General features: G+C 40.1%; 1 protein-coding gene across 1 annotated transcript in view; it reads left to right on the forward strand.

Annotated features, from left to right (window-relative positions):
• The first annotated feature begins 479 nt into the window (after positions 1-479).
• Positions 480-26,948, forward strand: part of LOC124461534 (probable G-protein coupled receptor Mth-like 11) — a 54,722-nt gene continuing 28,253 nt past the window's right edge. The window contains exon 1 of the mRNA XM_047013040.1: positions 480-686. Coding sequence (XP_046868996.1) covers positions 480-686 — 207 coding nt within the window. The remainder of the gene's footprint in view (positions 687-26,948) is intronic.

Raw genomic sequence — 26,948 nt, forward strand, 5'->3', positions numbered from 1 at the left:
AGAGGTAAACCTTTAAAAACAAATTCTAAACTCATATGTTTGAATATCTTCCTAGACGAAAACCAGCTCCGAGGTCGAGAAGAAAACCTAAACGGCCAAAACCAAATACTGCTCCCATATGTGCACCACATTACTCGGCTCATAGTGAACTGGTATCATCAGGAAATGCACCACACATCTCATGAGACGTGTATTAACAGGATTCGAGGCATGTTTTGCATACCACGCCTACGAGTCTTATACAATGGTATGAGGAAGTCTTGCCAACGCTGTAAAAATGAGAGCGCCATGCCTGTTCCAAAGCAAATGGCTCTCTTGCCCATCGCCAGGCTGGCTGCCTACCAACGTCCCTTCACTATTTCGGGCCCTTCTTGGTTGCTGTAGGACGGAGAAGCGAAAAAAGATGGACCGTTATTTTCACCTGCCTAACCATACGGGCAGTGCATATAAAACTGGCGTGCTCTCTAAACACGTGCATAATGTGCATCCGAAACTTCATCAATCGGCGCGGGACCTCGAGAGAAATTTACAGCGACAATGGCACTAACTTCAAAGCTGCCGAAAAGATTATCTATGACAAAGCGCAGACGATCAACTTCAACGCCGTGCAACCGGCGTTCGATGACATCAAATGGAAATTTAATCCACCAGCCGCTCCTCATATGGGTGGAGCATGGAAGCGACTTGTTCGTTCTGTCAAGACTGTACTCTACGCAATCTGCCCAGCGAGAAAATTCACCAGCGAGGGCCTACAAAGCGCACTCTGGGAAGTGGAATTCATCCTAAATTCCTGACCGCTTACTTTTGTCTCTCTGGACAGCAAAGACGACGAGGCTATCACCCCTAACCATCTACTACTAGGATCAGCAAGCGGCCATAAACAAGTCTTCGAAACCACACACACCGTACAGCACATGTGGCAAGCGGTACAAGAATTCGCCGATCAATTCTGGCGACGATGGGTACGCGAATACATTCCAGATTTAGCCAGGTGAGGAAAATGGTTTACGAAGAGACCACCAATAGCAGCTGGAGACGTCGTTGTAATATTGGACGAGACTCTGCCCCGAAATAGATGGCCAAAATGTGTAGTCGAGCAAACAATCCTGGCCAAAGACAACCAGGTGCGTCGAGTGATCATCAGAACCGCCCACGGGACTCTTCAACGGCCCGTGGCTAAAGTAGCTGTATTAGACGTCGGCTGTAATGGAGCAAAGCAACCCCCTGAAGAGAGCAGCTTTACTGGGGGGGGAATGTTGCCGCCGAAATCCGCTAACTGCCCAGCAGACCCGACGCAGCCACCAATGGGTTAACCCATATCACTCATTCTCTTTCATTTTTATACTTACACTTAAGCGCCAGCCTACGTGCTGGGAAATAACCTGTTGCATCTTGCGCATTAAGCTTACATGTTAGGTTCTATGCTTGTTACTAAGCGGCGGACAGAACAGTTTGGTTACAACCGCGAGTAAAGGCGATTAATTTATAGCGGCTCTCAAACGGCTCGCATAATAACGACTCGCATACGGCACACACACCATACACACACCCACTTAGCCTACCATTAGCACAAGAAATACACGTGGAAGAAATAATGAAGCATCACGTGAAAAGTGGAGTGTTTTCTTGTGGGCCCGCTAAAACATCGAACCTTAGCGCCAAACTCAACACTGGTATTGCTACTAAGTATTTCGTCAAGTAATATATTAGAGTGACTGCATATTCGTTACCATTTTCAGATTTTGGCAGTGGACCAATGGTGTCTACTATTACCCTATCTGTAATAACTAAGGGTGTTTTTTTATGTGCCTCGTCGATTTTGACTTTAGGCATTTTTCACATTTATTATTGTAGTCTTTTACATGACGAGTCATGTTTTTCCAATAATAATGTGTTTTTACTTTGGCCAAAGTTTTTGTAATGCCTGTATGGCCACCCTATATAGGATCATCATGGTATGTAAACAATATTGCTTCTTTATCTTAATCTCTTTCTATAATGGTCACCGGTTGGAGTAGCGCTACTCTTAATGTTTTCAATATTTTATTCCCCAGTTCTTTAAAAAATTCTATTGAATAAGTTTCAAAGATCTTTTCACTCGGTGCCAATTTGAGTTGTTTGATGTCGAGTATACCGGCTTGTTTTTCAAGCCTTTGAAAAACTGACCTAAGTCTAGATTTCCATTGGTGTACAGATCTCCAATCTCAATTCTTGCTATAACTTTTTTCCCATGTTTGAGGAAACATAAATTATGTGTTATGCGCAGGGTCCCTACTTTTCATATATCATTGCAGAGTGCTTCATGTATTTTGGGCTTAAAAGCATCATTAGGTACGTCCCTATTTTTATTTTTATTCTCTGACCAGAGATTATTTTGTCTTCTTTGCTGCCTGGTAGTGACTTTCAGGACATGTGCGCTTGTGTTCTTTAGATCCTGTATCGAAATGCGGGATAATGCATCCGCCACAAAATTATCTTTTACCTTCAGATATTCTATTGTGAACTCATATTCTTCTAGATCATGTCTCATTCTAGTTAACTTTGAACTTGGATCTCCCATAGAGAATAAATACGTTAGTGGTCTATGGTCTGTTTTGACTCTGAAGTTTTTTGCCATATATATATATATCCCAGTGTATAGCAGCTAGTTCTTGTTCAGTAGTGATGTTATTACTATCACCTTTGGTGAATGAACGAGAAGCGTACTCGTAACTGCTTATTACCACAAGTATGAGTCAAAGCTGCTCCACGAGCATCTGTTAACTGCAGCAGTGTGGGTTTTATTTAAGCTTCTTTCAGGTACTTTAATCCTTTTTGGCATTCTTCGGACCAAACAAAATCTACGTTCTTTCTACATAGTCGTGTTATCAGAAGTGAATGTTCTGCGAAGTTTTTAATAAAACGTCTGTAGTAGTTGCAAAAAGCTACGAAACTTCTAGCACGATCAGCATTTCAATACTGCAAATTTTTCAATGACATCGTGTTTAGGTTGTGTTTTCTGCATATGTCAAAAACATTCTTTAGGTTTTTGAGCATGTGTTTCTCAGAACAACTGATGACCATTAAGTCATCCATGTAAAGGAATGCTCGTGACGGATTTAATCCAGAGAAAGCAATTGTCATTGTGGAGACCTGTGCCAAGGGAGCTTTCGGTGGCCGGCGATCAACAGACAGAAAGCCCCGCGGCTCAAGCCACGAAATGAGCTTTTCACGTTCGAGCTTTGGGTATCGCTTTCTCCATCTCTCTTCATTTTGATTCTTGGCGGCAAGCGCAGCATATAAACGTATAAAGCAACACATGAATAAATTAATATCTAATTTGTTAATTGTTAATTTGTTGTTGTTTCTAATCGCTGGAATACGGGGTTGATACAGTCATCATTCTTTGAAAGGAATTTGGTGCTATTTTCAGATCATATGGTAGTCTAGTAAACTGATAAGATCCATTGCTAGTGGAAAAAGATAAAATGCTTCGCGATTTTTATTCTAATTCTTTTTGGTGGAAACCTGACATTAAATCTAGACATGAAAAATATTTGGCTCTGCCTAGTTGATCGAGATAACGTCTATTCTTGGTAATGAGAATTTATCGGGCAACAGTTTTTTGTTTATTTGATGATAGTCTAATACTGATCGCCATCGTTTCTTTTCTGATCCTTCGACTTGTCTTGTTATTTCTTCCTTATGATTGTAAGGTATTCTGTAATTTTTAATGTATACTGGCGGTTAGTCATACAATCTTAGTTTTTGTTGGTAAAAAAAAGCATTTCTGCACTCGGAAAGAGGAATATTGTAGTATATCCATACCATAGTTTGATGGTAGAACAGAAAATCTTCAGAGGTTCATGGATGCATTGAGTTTATTAAATACTCTAAAAGGCAACCATGAAAATACAGCAGTGTGTGTAATAAAGACAAAACTTAAAGGCTACACTAGAAATCTGATAAACTCTGAACTGACAATAGAAGCAATAATCAACCGTATTGCCACAAATCTAATAACAGAATCGGTAGCGTCAATAACCGCTAAACTAAAAAAAACCTACCACAGAGAAAGGAAACAGCAAGCCAGTACGCCCAAGAGGTTAAAAAGCTTACTGAATCTCTGGAAGTAGCCTTAATACTCGATGGTAAACCCGTTGAAGTAGCTAAGAAGTATAGAATTTCTATCGCTACAGTGCACATTGGGCCAGCGAACCGCTAGTTCGACGAAAATTCAAATTTCTTATTGAAATATTTTGTTCATGTTTGTCAAAGTGTTTTTTGTGTACGTTTATTTGTGTTGTCCAAAAGTAGGAAAAAGCTAACCTGCTCACTCGTCTGTTGTGGATTATAACTAATTTTGTGCCAAATTGTGCCAAAAAGTAATTATGTGTCATTATAGTTCAAAGTGTATATAATCTAATTTTAAAACCCGTTTTTGCTCCTTTTTGCTCCGATGTGAATAAATCCCTAATATTGTAGCTGTGGTTGAGTTCGCCTACGAGCAACTGCTTGACATCTACATACAAAATAGTCGTAGCACATCTGCCGTTTCGAGTTGGATTTGTGATGAACTGAAAGCATTCAACTTAAACACTGAGAAAAAGGGTGAAATCAACACCAAAGTGAGAAGCTTTCACCTTTACATACAAAGAAACCTTGCAAAATGTTGTAAAAATATGGCCAGATTTAAGACAAAGCATACCGAATGGCTTCTGTCCAATATGGATATAACAGTAAGTCCATCGTTGTCTTCAAATCCAAACCTGTCAACATCAAGACCAGTTCGACGCCCACCCATTAAATACGTTAACGCAGGTCCCCGTCAGAAGAGAAAATTGGCATCCATCGTTGTCTTCAAATCCAAACCCGTCAACATCAAGACCAGTTGGACGCCCACCCATTAAATACGTTAACGCAGGTCCCCGTCAGAAGAGAAAATTGGCATCCAATTTAGCTGTAAATCAGAACCACAACACATCTTTTCTTCTGCTTGCTTCCGCAGTTTCAGCCGAAATATCGAAGGAGAAGTATGCAGCCCTTGTTTTAAAAAAAACATTTCTTACTCCGAGTGACCCCAATGAGGCTAGAAAAAATATTTTTACTCATACAAATGACTCGGTTCGACTAACGGTGGATGAAGCTTTAGCATATCTGCTTGAAAATTCATTGACCAAAAGTCAATACAACAACTTTCGCGAGCTCCGCATTTCCCGATCTTGTGAACTTTTTCCTACTTACAACAAAGTGAGAGAAGCTAAGTCAAAATGTAGACCTTTAAACAGTAATATAACCGAGTCAGTTGCTGAAGTCCCGCTGCAAAATCTTCTAGACCACATTAGTTGCCGTAGAATTCAAATGCATGAAGATTTATTTGGGCGGCTTGGCAATACTTTAAGTCTGATCATTATTGCAAGCTATGGATTCGATGGAAGATTAAGTGTTAAAAAAATGAATTAAATAATTTTATGAATTTAACGAGTGCTAGCTTTATTAATTACCGTACAAGTATAGAAAAAGGAAACCTATCTCGTATGGGCGGCTAGAGAACGCGTGGTCAGCTCGGCCTGAAACTTAGATATATTTTTATGTGCATCGACACTATCATATGTACCAAATTTCAAGAACGTAGCTTTAAAACTTTAATTTTCGTCGAACTATCGGTTCGCTGGCCCAATGTGCAGTGGCTTTAACAAAGAATTGTATAAACAATCAGGTACGTAACATACTAAAAGCTGGAATATTCCGTGACATTAAAGAGCTGACCGTTGCAATAAAACAGAAATGGACAAAATAATTACCGATACCATTCGATGGAATTTTAGGCCTAGATTTCTCCTAAGTTTTTAATTGCCAACTAGATTTCAGTGAACCAAACGATTCACTAATATTAAGACCAAATAATTTAGATTTTAAACATCCCAATATTACACACCTGTGACAGTAATAACACAATACTCCCAGCAAGATCTGAAGTAATCCGACAAATAAATATTCCAAACAAAAATACAAATTTTGTCATCTTAAATCAAGAAGTCGAAAAAGGAATATTTATTGGGAATTCGATCCCAAGTCCGACACAAATATTTTTCCGAATTTTAAATACAACCAAAAGAATTAAGAGAAAAGAGTTGGAAAAAATCAAATATGAACAATTAAAGAATTGTGAAATAGTACAGAAAACTGATGACCAAAGAAGTCAATCAGTAATGCAAAGCCTGAAGCCAAACTTCCCACTTATGTTCAAAAACTCACTCACAGGTATACAGATACAATTATAACAAACTAGAACTGACCCGTCGAACTTTTTGTGTTTTTTTTTTTTTTTGGAAAAAATACAAAAAAAATTAAATAACTACATTAATCATTCATTATTATTTCTGTATTTAGTACATAGGTTGCTCTTCACTTAAGTACCTTGTGATACACGACATTTTTTGTTTTATTATCAGGCGCAAAAACAAACAACGCAGATGGTCTTCCGACCCGTGAACATGCCACGTATAATTGACCATGGGAAAAACATGAATGTTCTAGACTTAAACTACAAACTTTTAAGGATTGGCCTTGTGATTTGTTGATGGTCATGGCAAAAGCAAGACGTATCGGAAATTGAAGTCTTTTAAATTCAAACGGCATATCGGTTGGGATCATCGGGATCCTCGGAATGAGAACTTCCTCACCTTTGAATTTTCCTATTATTATCGTAGCGTAAATTACATTGTTCATCAATTTACTAGAAACCAAACGCGTACCGTTGCACAGTTTTGGTTGGTTTATGTTTCGAAGCATGATTACTTCGGAGCCAACCTTTAGGCGCAAATTGTGCGGTGGTAAGCCAGGCACGTCCAAAGAGTTTAAAAATTCTATTAGATAGTTGGTGGCTTTATTTTCATTGTGACGCAGTCAATAGATTTGAATGAATGCATTGTTCCAATGATCTTATTTTGAATTATGTAGTTCAGGTCATCTTCATCTTTATTCTTAGCCGTTAAAATTGCTCGCTCACTCAATCATTCATTATTTTTGTAGTTACAAATAATATTTGGAAATACATTGTTGATAAGTTCGTCTTTTGAATAGACAAAATTACAGAAATTATTTAGAAATGATATTAATCCGCTCGATTCATCGACAGGTACTTGACCATTACCGATAGTCAGAAATTGCTTCGAGAAATCCTCAGTAGATGTATCATTAAGCAATGTAACTCTTATGTTTGTTGTCAGCTGCAGTTTCTTCACATAGCGCCATAGATTTGACGATTTGAGGCAAGCGTTTATTTCATCGGCAGCTGTAGATCTTGGACTCACTGGCAGTATTTGGCGGAAATCGCCAGACAGTAAAATCGTTGCTCCTTCAAAACATCTCGAGTCATTGCGTAAATCTTTTAATATTCGGTTAAGTGCTTCTAATGCACGTTTATGCGCCATTGTGCATTCGTCCCAGATGATGATTTTCGATGGCGCTAAATTTTTGGCCATTGCTGAGTGTTTTGCAATATTACACGTTGGTTCTTCAATAGTTTGAAGATTTAACGGTAATTTAAATGCTGAATGACCCATACGGCATCCTTCTAACTGTCGCAGCTTATTTGTATCGTAGTAAAAGGCCTCGATCAATATCGATACATCTAGTATTTAAGTTTCGATTATTTAAATGTATTCTCAGTTTAACAATATACGGCCACACTCGAAAAAAGACCACGCCGCCAATAAGAACATTGTAAAAGCATACTATTAAAAAAAAATCAAAATAAAGTTTATAAGCGTCTAAAATATAATTAACATAGTGGTCCTTCGAGCCGGATAGCTTAAATAGCAATCAGCGATAGAAATACAGTCCATAAACAAAAACAAACCATTTAATCAAAAATGTGGCAGTGGAGCAAACAGCAGCTTGGCCGCATTGATTCGTGGAAATCGCAAACACTACGAGATGTACATTTTGCAATCTACCTGAAATTTGTTCAGAAACATTGATAAAACGACAGCTTCGTACGTTCAAAGGTTTAAATTATAACAATGCTGAAAAGGCAGAACATGAGCAGGCAATCTCAAAGGAACTAGGCGCAAACGCTTTATTGCGCGTCTGTGAGTTTCTTGACATCGGCGTCGGTGAGAAAGAGAAAAAAAATGATTTGGAGGCAAAAATTGTTGACGCCATATCATTTGTCAGCACCGGAGACTCTGATGGGTCAAATGCAATAGTTCTGGAGCAGCGACTAGTTATACTGGAACAAATTGAGAATGTGGATACAGCATACGTAGACGTCAAGCGTAAAATGTGCGAAAAGGAGACAAAGCTTATAAACAACAAACGGATACTGTCAGAGGCAGATAACAACCCAACTGCAAACTCAGAGATAGACTTAACTAGTATGCACAATGAAATACTTATAGTTCAAAGGGAACTAGAACTTCTTCAAGCGGAAGAAGAAGCACTGGTAAGTGAGAAAAATGTTCTGAAAGCCAAGGTCGCACTAACAGATTGTTCTTCCCGCATGTCCGAACGATTTGAAACATCTGAGCGAAATGAGCGAACTTCAATGTGGGTTCGTTCGCAATCTGAAGAGTGTCAGAATAATTTGGATGAAACCAATAATCCGAGCATGGCAACAAGAGCCATGAACCAGATGCTGGCGCGGCAGAGCTTGAACAGTAAACACCTGGAGTTTGATGGTTCATCAGCGTTGAATTGGACACACTTTATCCAAGAGTTCAATGCTACGAGCAAACATTGCGGATTCTCCAAAGAGGAAGATGTTCAACGATTATCAAAAGCTCTAAAGGGAGTGGCTAAGGAAAAGGTTTCTTTGCTACTAATCTCTGTAAAAGATCCAGACAAAATCATATCGATCTTAGATAAAGCGTATGGTGGAGCCGAAAATATTGCACTAGAGTTGATGTCAAGAGCGTGCCAAATAAAGCCAGTCAATAATATCGACAATTTCGAAGAATTCAATAACACTGTTCAAAACATAAGTTCTGCTTTGGAATACACTGATAACCGGTTAATCGACACCCAACGATTACTAGCTATGATGATCGGAAAACTGTCCGAAAACTATCTACGAGAATGGGGCGCATATCTACGAGATGCAAACGTGCGCGCTTCATTCTGTACATTTGACAAGCTAGCTGAGTGGGCACAAAGACAAGCAGATCTAATCCAAGATGTCTCATTTTTCAAAAAGGTTACATCAATTAACCAGCAGTCGTCATTCGCAGAGAAATATAAAGTAACCCAATCCCAACCACAGGAAATAGAGGCGGTGAACCAACCAAAGCCAAAATCAAAAGCAATTTGCTTTATTTGCAGCGAGAAAAAACACCCTCTAACCAAGTGCAACGTATTCTTAAAAGCAGATATTAAAAAGAGATGGGATTTAGCTAATCGTAACAAAGCGTGTTACAGCTGTCTAAAATTCCATAAAAGCCAATGCAGCGAAAGACAAGCCTGCAAAATTGACAATTGTGAAAAGTTTCACAACCCATTACTGCACAAGAGACCCATACAAGTAAATCTAGCAGCCACCACAAACGTCACAGGATGCGTATCTGATTCACCAAAATCTGCATTACTCAAAATGGCACCAATCACGGTACACGGCGAAAAAGGCTCGAAAGCATTTTTGGATGACGGTAGTACATCCACAATCATGGAAATGAGCTTGGCAAGAGAAGTTGGCATAAAGGGTGACGCAAAACCATTTTGTTTTACTTGGACAGGTGGTGTCTACAGATATGAAGCAGATGCGGAATCGGCAACCATTAATATCAGTGGAAAAAACGGTCCGAAACATCAGCTAAATGGAGTTTGGTTAGTCAACGATCTAAAAATACCAACCCAACAACTTGACTATAAGAAGCTACCAGAATTTGTACCAAAAAATATGGTAGACTACACGAAGTTACAGGATAGGCAACCCGTGGTATTGATAGGACAACGCCATGCTAAATTAATTACCGCACGAGCCGTTATAGATGGCAATGAGCATCGGCCAATGTTATCTAAAACCAAATTAGGCTGGGTAGTACATGGACCAGCACAAACCAATCTACAAGCATCACATTTTACTTGCTGTCAAATAGAAGATGTATGTCTACAACAAATGATTAAGCAACAATTCAGTATTGAAAACTTCGGTGCCTGTACAATAAAGATCGACAAAACACGGTCTGTGGATGAGCGGTACCAAAAGGGTAATTTCTACGAAATTGGATTGCCATGGAAATCGGATGACATAAAACTACCGGAAAGCAAGTCAATGGCTTTTCAACGACTCAAATGTCTTGAGCGAAATCTTTTGAGAGACAAGGATACCGTAGAAGCATATAAGAACGAAATAGCAAAACTTTTGGACAAAGGTTATGCCGTCCAATTAACAGACATTAACGTTCTCAACTCTCTAAAACTGTGGTTCTTACCACATTTTGCTGTTATCAACCCAAATAAGCCCGGCAAGGTTCGACTTGTATTCGACGCTGCGGCTACTTGCAACGGTACGTCCCTCAATAGCAACCTGCTTACTGGCCCAGACTGGTCAACGTCTATAATAGGAATTTTGATACGATTTCGGCTACATGCGGTAACAGTCGTAGCGGACATTCGCGAAATGTTCAATCAGGTGAGCATTACAGAATGTGATACTACAGCACAATGTTTCTTATGGAGAGATCTTGACCAAAAAAGAGAGCCATCAATATTTCAAATGAAAGCAATGTTGTTTGGAACTACTTGCTCACCATTTCTGGCACAATTTGTTAAAAATTACAATGCTAGTAAATTTAAAGATGAACAACCCGACGCAGTAAAAGCTATTTTGGAAAATCATTACGTAGATGATCTCGATTCCAAACCTAGTGCGTATGAAGTCATCAACATCATTAATGCAATCACGAAAATACACTCAAAGGCTGGATTTGAATTGTGTCAATTTATATCAAACAGCCACGAAGTGATGCAATCCATTCCAAAAACTCTCAGGGCGAACAAGTCTACAGCAATGATAGGGGAAAAAATGGACGTACAGCAAAAGGTGCTAGGAGTATTGTGGGACGCAAAAGGCGACTTCTTCACGTACTCCACTGCGGTAATGCATAAAGTTACAGATGATCTGCTTTCTGGCAAAGTTACACCAACAAAGAGGAATGTATTGTCAGTAGTTAATTCGCTATATGACCCATTGGGGCTCATGACACCAGTCACAATCAAAGGACGAATCCTTATGCGAGATGTATGGGAGTCTGGAATAGGCTGGGATGACCAAATCAAGGGAGATCTAATAAACAAAAGGCGAAATTGGATAAAGGCATTAATATCAATTGAGGGCACCAAAATTCCAAGGTGTTATAGCTCTAATCTGAACAATGCCGACCGCGTTGAAGTGCACATATTTAATGACGCAAGTGCAAAAGCATATTCTTCAGTTGCCTATATAAGATGCAGCTATGTTAAGGAGGATAAATGTCAATTTGATGTGTCACTAATTGCATCTAAGGCAAGGGTTTCTCCAATCAAACATATAACTATTCCGAAACTGGAAACGATGGCCGCCGTACTGGGATGCCGTTTGGCTGAAATGATAAGCCACGAATTACAAGTCAATATAGATCAACGTTACTTTTGGACTGATTCACGTACGGTTCTTACCTGGATTAACAGCGATAAACGTTTCGACGTTTTTGTCGCAAATCGAATAGGTGAGATTTGTGAAAAATCGGTAAGATCAGAGTGGCGCTGGCTATCAACAAATGAAAACATCGCTGACGTCATAACGCGTGACAACATATCAGAGCATAAACTTCATTGGTGGTTGACGGGACCCGAATTTCTTCAAAGACCCGAATCCACATGGGATCTTCAAAAACCCATTATAGAAGAATACGACCAAACAGAGGTCGTAATGGTACTTCAAGAGATGGAACATCCAATGGATATACTCATACAAAGAATTTAAGGATACAATAAATTGATTCGCAGTACTGCCTGGATTGAGAGATACATAAATAACTTAACGAAACGGTTAAATGGTAATAGAAAATTGAATGAGTTAAGTGTCGGCGAAATTGAATGGGCGGAAACTGTCTGGTGGAAGGTTGTACAGCAACAGCTATTTCAGGACGATCTAATCAGCCTAAAAACTGAAGAGCATTCTTCAAAGTTGAGGTTGTCTAAACATTGTGTATACCTGGATGACAATGGCATAATGCGAGTGGATAGCAGAATAGAACGTGCAAAAGAGGTATCGACATATACGAAAAGCCCAGTTGTTCTCGATGGCAAACATATCTTTACTCGGATGCTGATCAATAAAATTCATCTCGACGCACAACATGTCGGAACACAGGTAGTAGTACATCAGTTCAGGAAGGCATACTGGATGCCAAAATTAAATAGGATCATCAGGAAGACGATGAATGCTTGTGTTTGGTGTAAACGCAAAAAGGCAAAACCACAAACACCAAAAATGGGATTTCTGCCCGAAGAAAGGTTTTTCACCCACAAAAAACCATTTACAGCAGCAGGCGTCGACTACTTCGGTCCATTTTACACCAAAGCAGAAAGAGGAACTCGAGCCTCAAAACACCTCCGCAAGCGGTACGGAGTAATATTCACATGTCTGACGACTAGAGCAATCAACGTGGAGATAGCCCACTCCCTAGACACCGATTCCTGCATAATGGCAGTTCGTAGAATGATGGCTCGACGTGGACCTATACAAATCATCTGGTCAGATAATGGCACAATTTTTCGCGGAGCAGCACGAGAGTTACAAGAAGCCCTAGAGGACCTGGATGAGTGTGCCGTGAAAGAGTATATGGCAAGTATTAAAATAATTTGGAATTTCATTCCAGCAAATGCACCAAATTTCGGAGGCTGCTGGGAGCGACTAGTAGGCTTTTTTAAACGGGCAATTGAAGCAATTTTAACAGTAAACGCAAATCCCAGCGATGAAACGTTGCAAACAATTTTTATGGAGGCAGAATATCTGGTCAACAGCAGACCATATATACTGGAATCTGATGACCCCGACGACGAACTTGGTCTGTGTCCAAACGATATTTGTATCCCGCAAAGCTGCATACTCCTTGGCCCAGGCAACGTTACTCCCAATACGATGGAGAAACGAGCTTGGAGAATCTCGCAGTACCAGATAGACTCTTTCTGGAAACGTTTCATTAAAGAATATCTTCCCACACTTATACATCGGGAGAAATGGCATAAAGATGTGAAAAAACTTGGAGGTCGACGACATAGTTGTTATGAAAGACAACACCCCGCGCGGCGAATGGCCGCTCGGTCGAGTTATGAAAGTTTTTCCAGGTGAAGATGGAGTTGTACGCGTAGTCGAATTAAAGACGGCTAAAAACACGTATCGTCGCCCAGTCAACCGTCTATGCAAAATAGGAGTCAAGCGCTACGATGAGAAGGATCGTGCTCAAAAAAGGGATTCCGCACTAGGGGCCGCCATGTCGTAGCTTATTTGTATCGTAGTAAAAGGCCTCGATCAATATCGATACATCTAGTATTTAAGTTTCGATTATTTAAATGTATTCTCAGTTTAACAATATACGGGGCATCTAGGAAATATAAACCACCATTTTCATCAGCGATGGCCTTCATTAAAGTATCATAAACTTCCTTTTGTTGGTAATTCAACAGGGGTACATTCCTTTGAACTACTAAATCTAATTTCTGGTGATCATATTCACGTTCCCGTTCCAATTCTCAAATAATGCGTCATTCATTTTACGATTTGGCTCTTTCTCCTTGTTCATCGGATATCCTAGGACGTGGCATAATGATTAGATTCCTAATTGGTTTGGTTTGATAATATGGGTTACTAAACACTGCACAAAACACGATATTCGAATTTCTATTATGTTACTACACAAAACACAATATACCGATTTTTCCTTTAGTTTTCACATTGTATATTACAGAGCACTACAATGACATTAAAACAACAGTTGACTTTATTTAAATTGATTGTTAGAAAACGTTTGTAAAGAGGAAAGAAATCGGCTGTTTTGAGCGGTTTTCCGGCAATTATTTATTGTTTTTAAGATGTGTTCTGCTATTCGGGGGAAACAAATCCAAAGGGATCAATAACCATGAAGATTGGTTCAGCAGATCTCGAGTTATAAGTGGTTGAACAAAGCCGACTTTCTTTTATATATGTATATAGATAATTTTTACAAACAAGAACTAAGATTGAATGATTAACCGCCAGTATAAATCAAAAATTACAGAATACCTTACACTCATAAGGAAGAAATAACAAGACAAGTCGAAGGATCAGAAAAGAAACGATGGCGATCAGTAATAGACTATCATCAACTAAACAAATGAAGTAAGTAAGTCGTCTCGCCGACTTAGGTATACCATACACCAGTAAAGCAAATATTTCAACTTTATTAAACAAATGCAGTTTCACATGCTTCTTACAAGCATATCTTAGTATCTCGCTCACTCAATCATACGAGCACCCTGGCGCCCCCACCAGCCAACGGCCAACTCCGGCCTTATGGAAAAACGTTTATATGCATAACTCAACTGTTTTTTGTCCGATTTTGATCAAATTTGGTAGTTTGCTAGATATTAGTATTGAATTTAAGTGTGCCAAATTTGATTGCATAAGGTAAAAAAATACGGGAGATAATCAAGTTTTTCAAATTACGGGGGCGGAGATGGGCGTGGCAAAATTTTTATACATACAAAATGTGTGCATTTACTAAGCGAATATACATACCAAATATGGTGTCTTTAGCTGCAATAGTTTTTGAGATAAACGCTTTTTTTAAATTGCGGGGGCGGAAAAGGGAGTGGCAAAAATTTGAAATAAACTTGATCACTCTACATACTACACGAGTCTACATACCAAATTTGGTGGCTCTAGCTCTTACAGTCTCCGAGATCTAGGTGTTCATACGGACAGACGGACGGACGGACAGACGGACATGGCTAGATCGACTCGGTTGTTGATCCTGATCAAGAATATATATACTTTGTGGGGTCGGAGATGCTTCCTTCTACCTGTTACATACATTTTGGCGACTTTAATATACCATTTCACCCTATGGGTGTATGGTATAAAAACTGTTGCCCGATAAATTCTCATTACCAAGAATAGACGTTATCTCGATCAACTAGGCAGAGCCAAATATTTTTCATGTCTAGACTTAATGTCAGGTTTCCACCAAATAGAATTAGAAGAAAAATCGCGAAGCATTTCGTCTTTTTCCACTAGCAATGGATCTTATCAGTTTACTAGACTACCATATGCTCTGAAAATAGCACCAAATTCCTTTCAAAAAATGATGACAATTTCTTTCTCTGGATTAAATCCGTCACGAGCATTCCTTTACATGGCTGACTTAATAGTCATCGGTTGTTCTGAGAAACACATGCTCAAAAACTAAAAGGATATTTTTGACATATGCAGAAAACCCAACCTAAAACTGAATCCAGAAAAGTGTTAATTCTTCATGCACTGTCACTTCGTGGGGTCACAAATGTACTGGCAAAGGAATATTGCGAGATGACACCAAATACGATGTCCTTGAAAAATATATTATCAAACGAGATCTGGACCTTGCATTCGCAGATGCCGTTAAATAGGACACGAAGGAGATACTATCTGATGACCACAAAAAGAAGCAATGGTTGAATTGCTTTAAGGTGATGATCACAATAGAATCTGATCAGTTAGGGAGACTGGACAACACAACGGTCCCATTCGAGGTTGTTAATGGTTTTGAGAATTGGAAACCATTTCTGAAATGGAAATATATGTAAATTTCAATGTAAAGCTAGTACAGAAACCGTTGCGACGAATTCCGACCGTTTTGGAGAATCAAACAGCGAACAGTTTATTCAGAACTTCACCGGTAACTTGGCATCTAGTGGACCAGGCAAGAATGCTTTCATATACCCCCACCTGACAAAAGTATGCAATTCAAACCACTTTATACGTGGCTATAAAGGCAGTATTACTTAAAGAATACTGCTGCTCCTCAGATGAGCTGGAGGCCGTCGCTTGGGTGCACACACCCTGCATAGTTGCCCCAATGCTAAGGGACCAGCGGTTCTGGAGGCCTTTGCCAAACTAGACATTAAAAACACTTTTAACAACGCGGGCTATGGATCGCTGATTAATCCAACGTTTGTCAGCAGTTCCCTGTACCGTTCCTGGCAAATTGGCATCATGGCCACAGACCATGTAACCATGAGGCTATCTTAACCATTCTCAACTCGAGCCTAGTGTACACTCGAACTTATACACCGCTAGGAAAGCTCTAACGAAGTCAATCTACGCGAGCAATCGAAATCGTTTTCTTAACCTAAGCAACACGGTGGAAAATGACCCATGGGAAAGGGCATGTAAAATTATGGTGAAGCGCTTAGTTTCCGGAAGGCAGGCATATCCACAGAGGTGGTGCCAGATGCTGATAGCTGAGCGCGGGAGACCTGGAGTGGCATAGAGGCAGCTTTTAACCCTGTAAAGTAATTCCTTCAAGGAATTGGCCATACATACCAAATTTAGTTTACGTACCCCTTTCCGGGGGTTGAAGGGGGCGTGGCAAAAAGTTTGAATAATTAGTTTCTGGGCGCTAACTAAACGAGTATAAAAACAAAACTGGATGTCTCTAGCTGTTATACTTTTTAAGAAAAACAGTTTTATGTGAATTCTGGAGGCGTGGCCAAAATTCCAATTAACTCTATATATATTTACATACTACACGAATATACATACAAAATTTGATGGTTCTAGCTCTTATCGTCTCCGAGATCTGCGTGTTCCTACAGACAGACGGACGGACAGACGGATATGGCTAGATCGACTCGGCTGTTGATCCTGATCAAGAGTATATATACTTTATGGGGTCGCAGAAGCTTTCTTCTGAATGTTACATACATTTTGGCGACTTTAATATACCATTTCACCCTATGGGTGTATGGTATAAAAAGTCTGTCTGTCCAATTAAAACCGCGTAACGCGAACTTAAGGAATTGCTTCTGAACCGATTCAATACTACGCTGGCGAACATCAAATTGAGGGTTCCACACTGATCTAACAGATCAGACTTAATAGAGTAATGAGCTTGGAACGGAGACAAACGACTGCATATCATTAAAGAGCACTTTGAGGCATTAGGGTGCAATTTATTAACGTGGCACCAATCATAGAATGCATCGAGATCTGATTGCAAGTACTGTTGGAAAGAAGAATCATTATAGAAATAACAAATCTTGACGTCATCCGCAAAAATGAGCACGCGTGAATAAACCAAGGCGAGGGGCAAATCATTTATAAACAGGGTAAATAACAATAAGCCCAGATGACTGCCTTGGGGTACACCTAACGTAACTCGAACAGTTTTAGATATCGAGGAACGAAAAGACACCATTTGGGTTCTACCAATAAGAGACGATTTTAGCCAAGCCAATAGCATGATTAACCGTATCGAAAGCCTTCTAGAAGGTTGGTAAGCGACGAACGACCTTTCAGCCTTGAAGCCATGCTGACAAGTAGAAATAGTGGATCTGTATAGCTGTTGAAGGGAAGATATAATAATTTTCTCAAACAGCTTAGGTATTGCGGAAAGTTTGGCAATGCCACGCTAGTTAAAAATTTCCGATTTACCCTTTTTATAAAGCGGAATAATAAAAGACTCCTTCCAAACATCAGGAAAGCTACAAGTCTCACTCGATATAAAGAATTAGCGAGATAAAGGCTTAGATAGAGAAATCGAACACATTTTAAGGATGCAACTAGGTATATTATTAGGCCCAGGTACGAAGAAAGACTTCATAGATGATAAGTTAGAGATAATACAGTCTTCAGTAATGCTAGGAAAAAACATACAATTTAAATGTGGAATTGAGAAGGGATAGGATGTGGGATCCGAAGCAGTAGTAGAATAAGTCGACTGAATGAATTTAGCAAACAGTCTGGTCATTAAGTCTGAAGGTGGAAGGTAGTAAATTAGAGCGTCGTTTAGAATTAACAAAGTTGTAAAATCTTTTGGGGTTCTTATACCTTAACCTTACAGCGCACGATATAATAATTGTAGCATTGAGTATTTAATAGACAATATTGAGACATCGCTACACAATAATTTGCATAGTGAAGTCGCGATCCACTTTTTGTAAACCTTTTAAAATAATTCGATTTAATGTAACATTTTAAAATAACTCGATTTAATGTAATTAGACACCCTACGTGTGAACCAGAACGGCGTACTAGAGATGGTAAGGAGCATATACATATGCAGGGCCGCAAAGAGAAAATCAGGGCCCGGGGGTTCGGGCCCCCTAAATTACCTACTTCCCTTCAAATAAATCCGCTATTTTCGACTGTGATGTATAGCGGGCCCTTCTGAAAACTGGGGGCCCGGGGGAAACCCCGGAAACAACCGTCCCCAAACCATGCACTGGTGAGGTCGCTATTTTGTACTATAAAAGAAATGCATTATTCTTAGTAAGATCAGATACCAATTGTAGCTACATCGGGTGTTCATCGCTGTGTCTTTGCCCCCATTTCTACCTTTGTAATCTCACTCCTAGGTCCACCCAATTTATGTATTGGTTGCGACAACCTTTAGTCACTGGTTTATGTGCTAGTGCCTATATATATATATAAATAAACAAACATTTAATAACTTCAAGAAACACTAACGTCTTTCATTGAACATTTTGGTGACCCCGACATTGGCGGCTCCAAGTTAAAAGAGTAACAGACTTGGTGAAACCGTCATCAAGCTAAAATATTTGGTCAACTCAGGCGACCAATCTCTCAACAAAAAGGAAACTGGTCAACTAGGCGACTACTTTCTTTGCACGCTTTGGACACAACAATCCTAAGCGAGGGCACAAATTGATGAACATCTCACATCAATCTGGGCTCCCGAATAAAAACATCGCAATTGATTAACTTGGCAATCATTGCGTAGCCACCTTGGCGAATAAAAACAATTTATTGGAAAACTAGGAGTTGGTTTTTCTGCAACGGGGTAGCAATGCATACCCATTGAATAAAAGTTGATCAACTAGGCGATCACTTTATAAAAAACATTTAACAACGATTTGTGTCAATGAGGCGACCAAATCATAAAAAGTTATTTTTATATAAAACAAAGTTTGATCAACTCATAAACTCTGTTGCATTCCCTGGCGTCAGCAATATCTGACCTAGTTAACTCGGTCAGTAACCCAGGTAGTACGCACGAGTATAGATTTTGGCATTGGTCAGCAATTTTTGAAACAAAGAAACTCAAAAAATTGGTTCCACTGTCGGGGCATTTATCAGTGTAAAAGAATAGGTATATTGGAAATAAAAATAAACTATTGTTAAAACACTAATCAATAGGCGACTTCGACTTATTTCCTATTCTTATTTGTGCTACACTTGACCAATTTTAGGAACGAGTCGGAGCGTTCCCTGTCTTTGACAAAATAAATAAACTCCCATCGGGTCAAGTACTAGTACAGATAAGCAATTACATAAGAATCTAAAAGAACATGGAGGAGTTTTATAAGCAGCAGACAGAACGAGGAGAGGCAATTCAGGCCTTCATTTGGAATACCAAAAAGGATTCTTTCGCCAGGAAAACGAAGCCATATTATTTCAAGGAGAAACTTGAGCTCCTGGAATACATGTGGGAGAACTTCGAGAAAAGTCATCAGGAGTTGATGGACAAATTAAATAACGTGCCAACGGAAGATGAATACTTTGTAACGGACTATTTCAGCAAAATCAAGACGGTTGTATCTAATATAGTGGAAGATTGGAAGGACCATTTGGCAAAAATAAAGCTAGAGAGACAAGCTCGACAACGAGAGGAAGAGCGAGTCATGATCAAACCACTGGTTCGCATGCAAAGTGCTCTGCTGGATTCATTGTCCAGGACATTAAGACAAATAGTGCCTGAAGAAAAAATGACTTACAAATCGGTAGTCGACAAATTATGGATGCAAATTGAAGAAATCCATTATGAGATTCTTCGGCTAGCTGAAAATCCAGCCGAAGCCGGATATAATATAGCTACGTTTGTGGCCGCAGAAAATACAATACTGAAATTCTGTGTGGCACCAGCAGAAAATGTAGTGATACAATCACCCAAAATTCCCATTCCAAATTGATGGGGATTATCTGAAATGGCAACAATTTCATGACATCTATAAGAAGGTGGTTCATGAGTAAAATGTATCCACAATAGAGAAAATGTGGTACTTAAAATCAAATCTTTCTGGAGAAGCAGAGAGATTGATATGGCACCTGGAACATTACAAAATTCAGAGTTTGGATGGATTGTTGCTGGCAGTTTCTGTAAAGAACTTGTATGATGATATTATCATAATGTTTCATATGACAAGGAAATTGGACAGATTTAACCAAGCACTATATGAGCAATCTCTTTCCAACACAAGAGATCTACAGGAAGTAAAGGATTTCCTATCCTTCTTGGAACAGCGCTTCCTAACATTAGAGGCGATGGGAAACCAAGAAACGAAAATTGCAGCATTGACAAACCAAATCCAAGGAAAACATGCGCAACAGCATCTGGGACAAACAGTACCCTGTGTGCTTTCTGCGAAAGAGCAAAGCACAAACTCTTCCAATGTGAAAAGTTCAAAATCAAATCCGCAGCAGAGCGGCTGAATTGGGTGCAGAGACACAAATTGTGTGTCAATTGCTTCAAGTCGGACCATATGGCAAAAAATTGCTCTTGGAGGGGATGCTTTAAGTGCGATCAAAAGCATAACACAATGTTGCATTTAGAAACAGGCAACCAAATTGCTACATCTGCTTCTGCAGCTTCTGCATATAGAATTGGCAGAAAATACACCCTGTTGGCAACGGCCAAGGTAGTGGTAAAAGGGATCAATGAAAGGAACAGAGAATTTCGAGCACTCCTGGATAGCGGCTCACAAGTAAATGTCGTCTCAGAGAGACTGGTAAAGAAATTATCGTTAAAAATTAGCGAGACTCATGTGCACATAAATGGAGTGGGTGGTCAACCACAGATAAGCAAGGCGCGAGTAAGCTTGGTTGTTAGGTCAAGATACAACAAGTTCGCAATGCTAGTTGAGGCATTTGTATTGCCACACATAATAGGTGACCAACCCACAGAACAAATAACGCAGAAAGTCACATTACCAGACAACATTCAATTAGCGGACCCAACATTTGATAAACCAGGAAAAATTGTGAAAAATTCTTCCTCGAAAACCTACACACGGCGGCAGACAATCGACTAATTGTAAAGCTTCCATTTGCTGAAGAGGCTTCATCTCTTGGAGAATCTCGGGAAGTAGCCATAAGAAGATTCACGTCGTTAGAGAGGCGAATGAACCCTGACATAAAAAAGGAGTATGTAAAATTTATGTCAGAATATGAACAGCTTGGACATATGAAGCAGGTAATGGTGGATCAAATTCCCAAGAACCATTACTTTATACCGCATCATTGTGTACTAAAACCAGAAAGTACCACCACCAAGCCAAGAGTGGTATTTGACGCATCATGCAAAACCTTATCAGGAAAATCACTGAACGACATTTTATATCCTGGACCAGTTGTACAGAGTCAACTCTTCTCAATTCTTCTGCGGTTCAGAACACACAAATATGTGTTCACGGCAGATATTGAAAAAATGTATCGTCAAGTTTGGATAAACCCTGCCGATCAATTCAATCAGATGATTGTGTGGAGAGAGGATCCAAGTCAAGAACTAAAGTTTTATCGTTTAAAAACGGTAACTTATGGAACCACGTCAGCCCCATATTTAGCGACGAAGTGTCTGGAATATTTGGCACTGAAAAACATGGAAAAATTGTCGTCTGGAACATCAGCATTAAAAAATGACTTTTATGTTGATGATTGTCTCACAGGAGCAGACAGTTTACCAGAAGCCTTGCAAATAAGACAAGAGCTTCTAGAAATCTTGAGACCTAAGGGTTTCAACTTACGAAAATGGTGTTCAAATAGCAGTCAACTTCTAAAGGAAATTCCAAAGGAAGATACGATTGCTGACATCAATCTCGGTGACACACTGGAACAAACAAGTGTCAAAACATTGGGAATCATATGGGCACTCAAAGAAGACTAATTATGTGGAAAGGCTCAAAGACATACAAAAGGAATAACCAGACGAGTGGTGCTACCTGAAGTCGGTCAAATCTTTGATCCTCTAGCACTGTTCACACCGGTAGCGGTAAGAGCGAAAATGTTTATTCAACATGTTGCTACCGAACGAATTGAGATGGATGGTGACCTACCGCCGTATTTGGAGAAGCAATGAGAAGCCTACCGAGAGGATGTACAGGCACTAAACCACATGAAAATTCCAAGGCATATTTTTGATGGCAAAGTCCCCACTACAAAGGAATTGCATACATTTGTTGATGCATCAGAAAAGGCGTATGGTGCGGCAGTTTATGTCCGATCAACCTATAAAAATGGCCAAATTTCGGTCAGATTGTTGTGCGCTAAGTCGAGAGTGGCTCCCCTGGAAAAACAGACACTGCCCCGGCTGGAACTATGTGCAGCTGTACTTGGAGCTGAACTAACGGATAGAGTTCGACAGGATCTCCAATTCGGATCAGAAAGTGTGGAATCATTTTTCTGGTCAGACTCAACAGTAGTACTCTCGTGGATTAATCCACGGACATCACATTTCCACACGTTTGTGGCTAATCGGTTGACAAAAATACACGCAGTATCACATCCAAGGCAATGGCGTCATGTGTCATCAGCACTCAACGCCGCTGATGCTCTGTCTCGAGGCATATCAGCATTTCAGCTTAGCACACATACATTATGGTTGTATGGACCACTATTTTTGCATGGACCAAAACGTGGCTGCCCAGCACCATTTAAGCCTACAGAGCACACGATGGATACCGCTGAGAAGAAAACCAAGGTATTCAGCATGGTGACTGCCACGGCAAACAACAAGAGTGAATGGATATATACAGTAAATCACAGAAATTCGTTTTACCGGCTACAGCGAATAGTGGCGTATGTGCTACGGTTTTGTCACAAGCAGAACAGGAAACCAACGGCTCAGTTAGAGTTGGAAGAGTTGGACCAAGCACGGAGAGTGATCATTAAGCAAATTCACGAAACAGGATTTGCATATGAATTACGGCACTTAAAAAAAAGACGACCTGATCAACCGCAAGATCGCAAAAGCACGGTGGCAACATTGCCACTAATACTGGATGAACATTCAATCATACGAGTATCAACTCGGCTACAACAAGCACCAGTATCAACGGAAACAAGGAATCCATATCTCTTGCCGTATAATGATCCGGTGGTAAAAATGATGCTACGGAAACTTCATGAAGAGAATCTTCATTGTGGACATGAGGCACTACGCGGAATAGCTCGGCAACAGTACCACATCATTAACGTGAAACCGATGGTCCGGAATGTGATCCAGGGCTGCGTAGTATGCACGAAGTACCGGCCTCAGTTCCTTAAACAAGTCATGGGCGACTTACCTAAGCATCTGGTATCTCAGAATAGACCCTTTCTCAATGCCGGAGTGGACTATTGTAGACCATTCTGGATCCACCATAAGGTTAGAGGAAAACGTCCCGACAAAGCCTACATTGCAGTATTTGTATGCTTTGCAACCAAGGCAGTACACTTAGAATTGGTCGGAGACCTGTCCACCTCCTCATTTGTGGGCGCGCTTCAGCGCATTATTGGGCGCAGAGGAAGATGCCAGACATTATACTGCGATAATGCAACAAACTTTGTTGGAGCAAACAACCAACTTAAGGAACTGACCGATACAATACACTCAGAAACGCCAGCAGGTAGTATCAAGGAATTTTGCAATTAAAAAGGAGTGCAATTTAAGTTCATACTACTACGGTCTCCACATTTCGGAGGATTATGGGAAGCTGCGGTAAAGTCCGCTAAGCATTTACTGTTGAAAAACGTATCGACAGCAAACTTAACGTTCGAACCACTGTGTACCATCATTGTCAATGTTGAAGCAGTGCTGAACTCTCATCCGTTAACGCCAAACTCAGACGATCCCAACGACTTAACAGCTCTAACCCCAGGCCACCTATTGATTGGAGAACCATTAGTAGCCCAACCAGATGCCGAGCCAAAAACACAGCGATCGATTCCAGAGCAATGGGAATTAGTGCAACGGCTTAACCATACATTCTGGACACAATGGTCTCAAGAGTACCTACAAGAATTGCAGGGTACATCCAAATGGAAAAAACCATATAACAATGTCAAAGAAGGCATGATGGTAATTCTAAAGGAGGATAATGTGCCAATTTTTCAGTGGCCAATTCGACGAATTGTTAAATTATATCCAGGCCTGGATGGATACGTCCGCGTGGTAGACGTTAAAACAGCCAGAGGCACCTACAAGCGGGCTATCCATAAATTGGCTTTCTTGCTTAGAGAGACGGCGACAAAACCTAAAATCGAGGCAGATGACACAGAATCGAATTCCCAAAAAGACCCTGGTATCGACGACATGGCAGAACTAGAGACAAAACGACGGTTGTCGATCGGTCTGCCACCGTTGGCAATGACGATCTGCCTAATGCTGTTGTTACTGCCTATAGCATTTGCTCAAAGAAATAATATAACTCGATTCAACCCCAAACCAGGCATATACTATAAAAGTATTGGCACAGGAAGGATGGCAACGTCTGACTGGACTATTGTGGCATTTTTCGATCTCGAACCATATTGGGCCGACCTGAAGACATTTTCAGACCGAGTAGTAAAGGTTGGAGAAATATGCGTGTTAATGAAGGTTCCAGAGGCATGCACCGCAATGCACAGGAAATGATCTCCTTCACATACAACGCCAACGACGATCGCCTTTAGATATAATTGGGAACATTGCGAACGGCTTTTTTGGTGTGCTGGACTCAAAGTATGCAACAGAGATGTCAGGCACCATACGAAAAGTTAAATCAAATGAAGATTACTTATTGAAGTTGCTGCAAAATCAGACATCTGTAATTGATTCAACGATAAATATCATTAAGCGAGATGAAGCCACAATTGAAAATCAGATGAAACTAATGGAACAACAAATGAACGACATGACCAAGGTCCAGGACAATGCGGTAAAGGCATTGCAATGGTATATCACGCTAACTACTCAGATGACAGTTATTGCAGGGAATTTGCAACGAATTCAAACCGAAATTTCCCGAATATTTACAGATGCCCATTATAGCAAAATAAGCCCGTTACTACTATCACCAGGCCAGCTTCGGGAACATCTGAACCAACTGAAGAGACATCTTCCGTTTGGTTTGGATTTGCCAGTTCCAGATAACGACGTCTTGCAATTATATGGCTTAATGAAGGCACAAGGCACAATCGCGAACAATCATATGATATTTGAGGTCACATTTCCATTAGTGGCAACGCAGGCAGTGCAACTGTATAACCTGGTACCCATTCCAGCAATTGGAACTCATTCCAATGAGTCCCCACAATCCCTTGTAATCATGAACATTAAAATTCCCATCATTGCTGTCAACAAGGAACAGAATCAATACATTGGGCTCTCAAGAGCCGATTTGGAACAATGCCATCAGCTCAACAAAGAGAAATATATTTGTTTTGATAAACAAATGACGTTTACGGCTAATAGCAACTGTGAGTTCCAGCTATTCAAAAACACAAAATCATTAACTTGTCAAATACAACACACAAACAGATCAATCGTGTGGTATGACAAGTATCACAAAAATCAGTGGATTTTTGCCACCACTAGACCAATTGAACTCGCAGTGACCTGTGACGATAATATACAAGGTATCACTATTAAGAAGACTAGATTGTTAACGCTAGACCCAACGTGTACAGCAAGGAGTTCTGCTATCCGAATAACAGGTCACCGTATAACTACGACAGACACAATGAAATTGTCGAATGTCCGATTTGGCAACTTCAGCATTGGCCCAACAAAAGTAGGGCCAACAACAACACAATTCACAAAGATGCAGCTAAGCTACGACGAACTAAGCAACATTCAAGGAAAACTGGAAACTAAGCAAAACTGGAAATTGCCAGAAGACCCCAGCCAGCCGGCTCACCATGCTATCGTCTCCTACGTAGCGCTAACAATACCATTGGTTCTTGTGATGGTATATGGAATAAGAAGATGCTCACAACCCCCAAGACACAATTATCCAGAGCAGACAACCGTGAGGAACGTCAATCCCATACCGACTCCTGCTGCAGTAAGCCCAGCCCCCAGCAATTTCGCGGTCAACGTTGGATAACGTTGAACAGGTGTTCAACGGCCGGGAGTATGTTGGTGTGTAGATTATATAAAATAAGCTAACATTAAGACAATTATAATATAGAACAAATGCAAATGTATGTCAATTAAGTATGTAACCCGATTATAGATATCGATGGCTCATCAGTCATAAGTAGATCTGATATGGTCAGCAGTAAACAATAAAGACCTAGTTAATTAAGCTGCTATGGTTAGGTATTATCAATAAAGACGTACTTTGCTGACCTAACACTATGTCGAACTATGCACTGGTGAGCTCGCTATTTTGTACTATAAAAGAAATGCATTATTCTTAGTAAGATCAGATACCAATTGTAGCTACATCGGGTGTGCATCGCTGCACACTAACGTCTTTCATTGAACAAAATGTTTTCGCTGCAATGGAGAGGGTCATATCTCAAAAAACTGTCCAAGGACTGCGAAAGGTGGTGCAGTGTATAATTCGAGGAGCATGGAGACTGCAAACATGGGTGTGATACAAAATACTAAACGCATAAAGCAAGATGCGGATGTGTCGTTGGTGTCCAGAAGAACTGTATAGAAGATTAGAATTAATTTTCTGCAGAATGCTCTCATGTATCTGATTGGTCTAGGTGGAAAGATTAGTCATCCGCTTTGTTCTTTTTAAGCTGAGGTCAAGGTTGG

This window comes from Drosophila willistoni, unplaced genomic scaffold (assembly GCF_018902025.1).
Source record: "Drosophila willistoni isolate 14030-0811.24 unplaced genomic scaffold, UCI_dwil_1.1 Seg531, whole genome shotgun sequence".
Classification (NCBI taxonomy): Eukaryota; Metazoa; Arthropoda; class Insecta; order Diptera; family Drosophilidae; genus Drosophila; species Drosophila willistoni.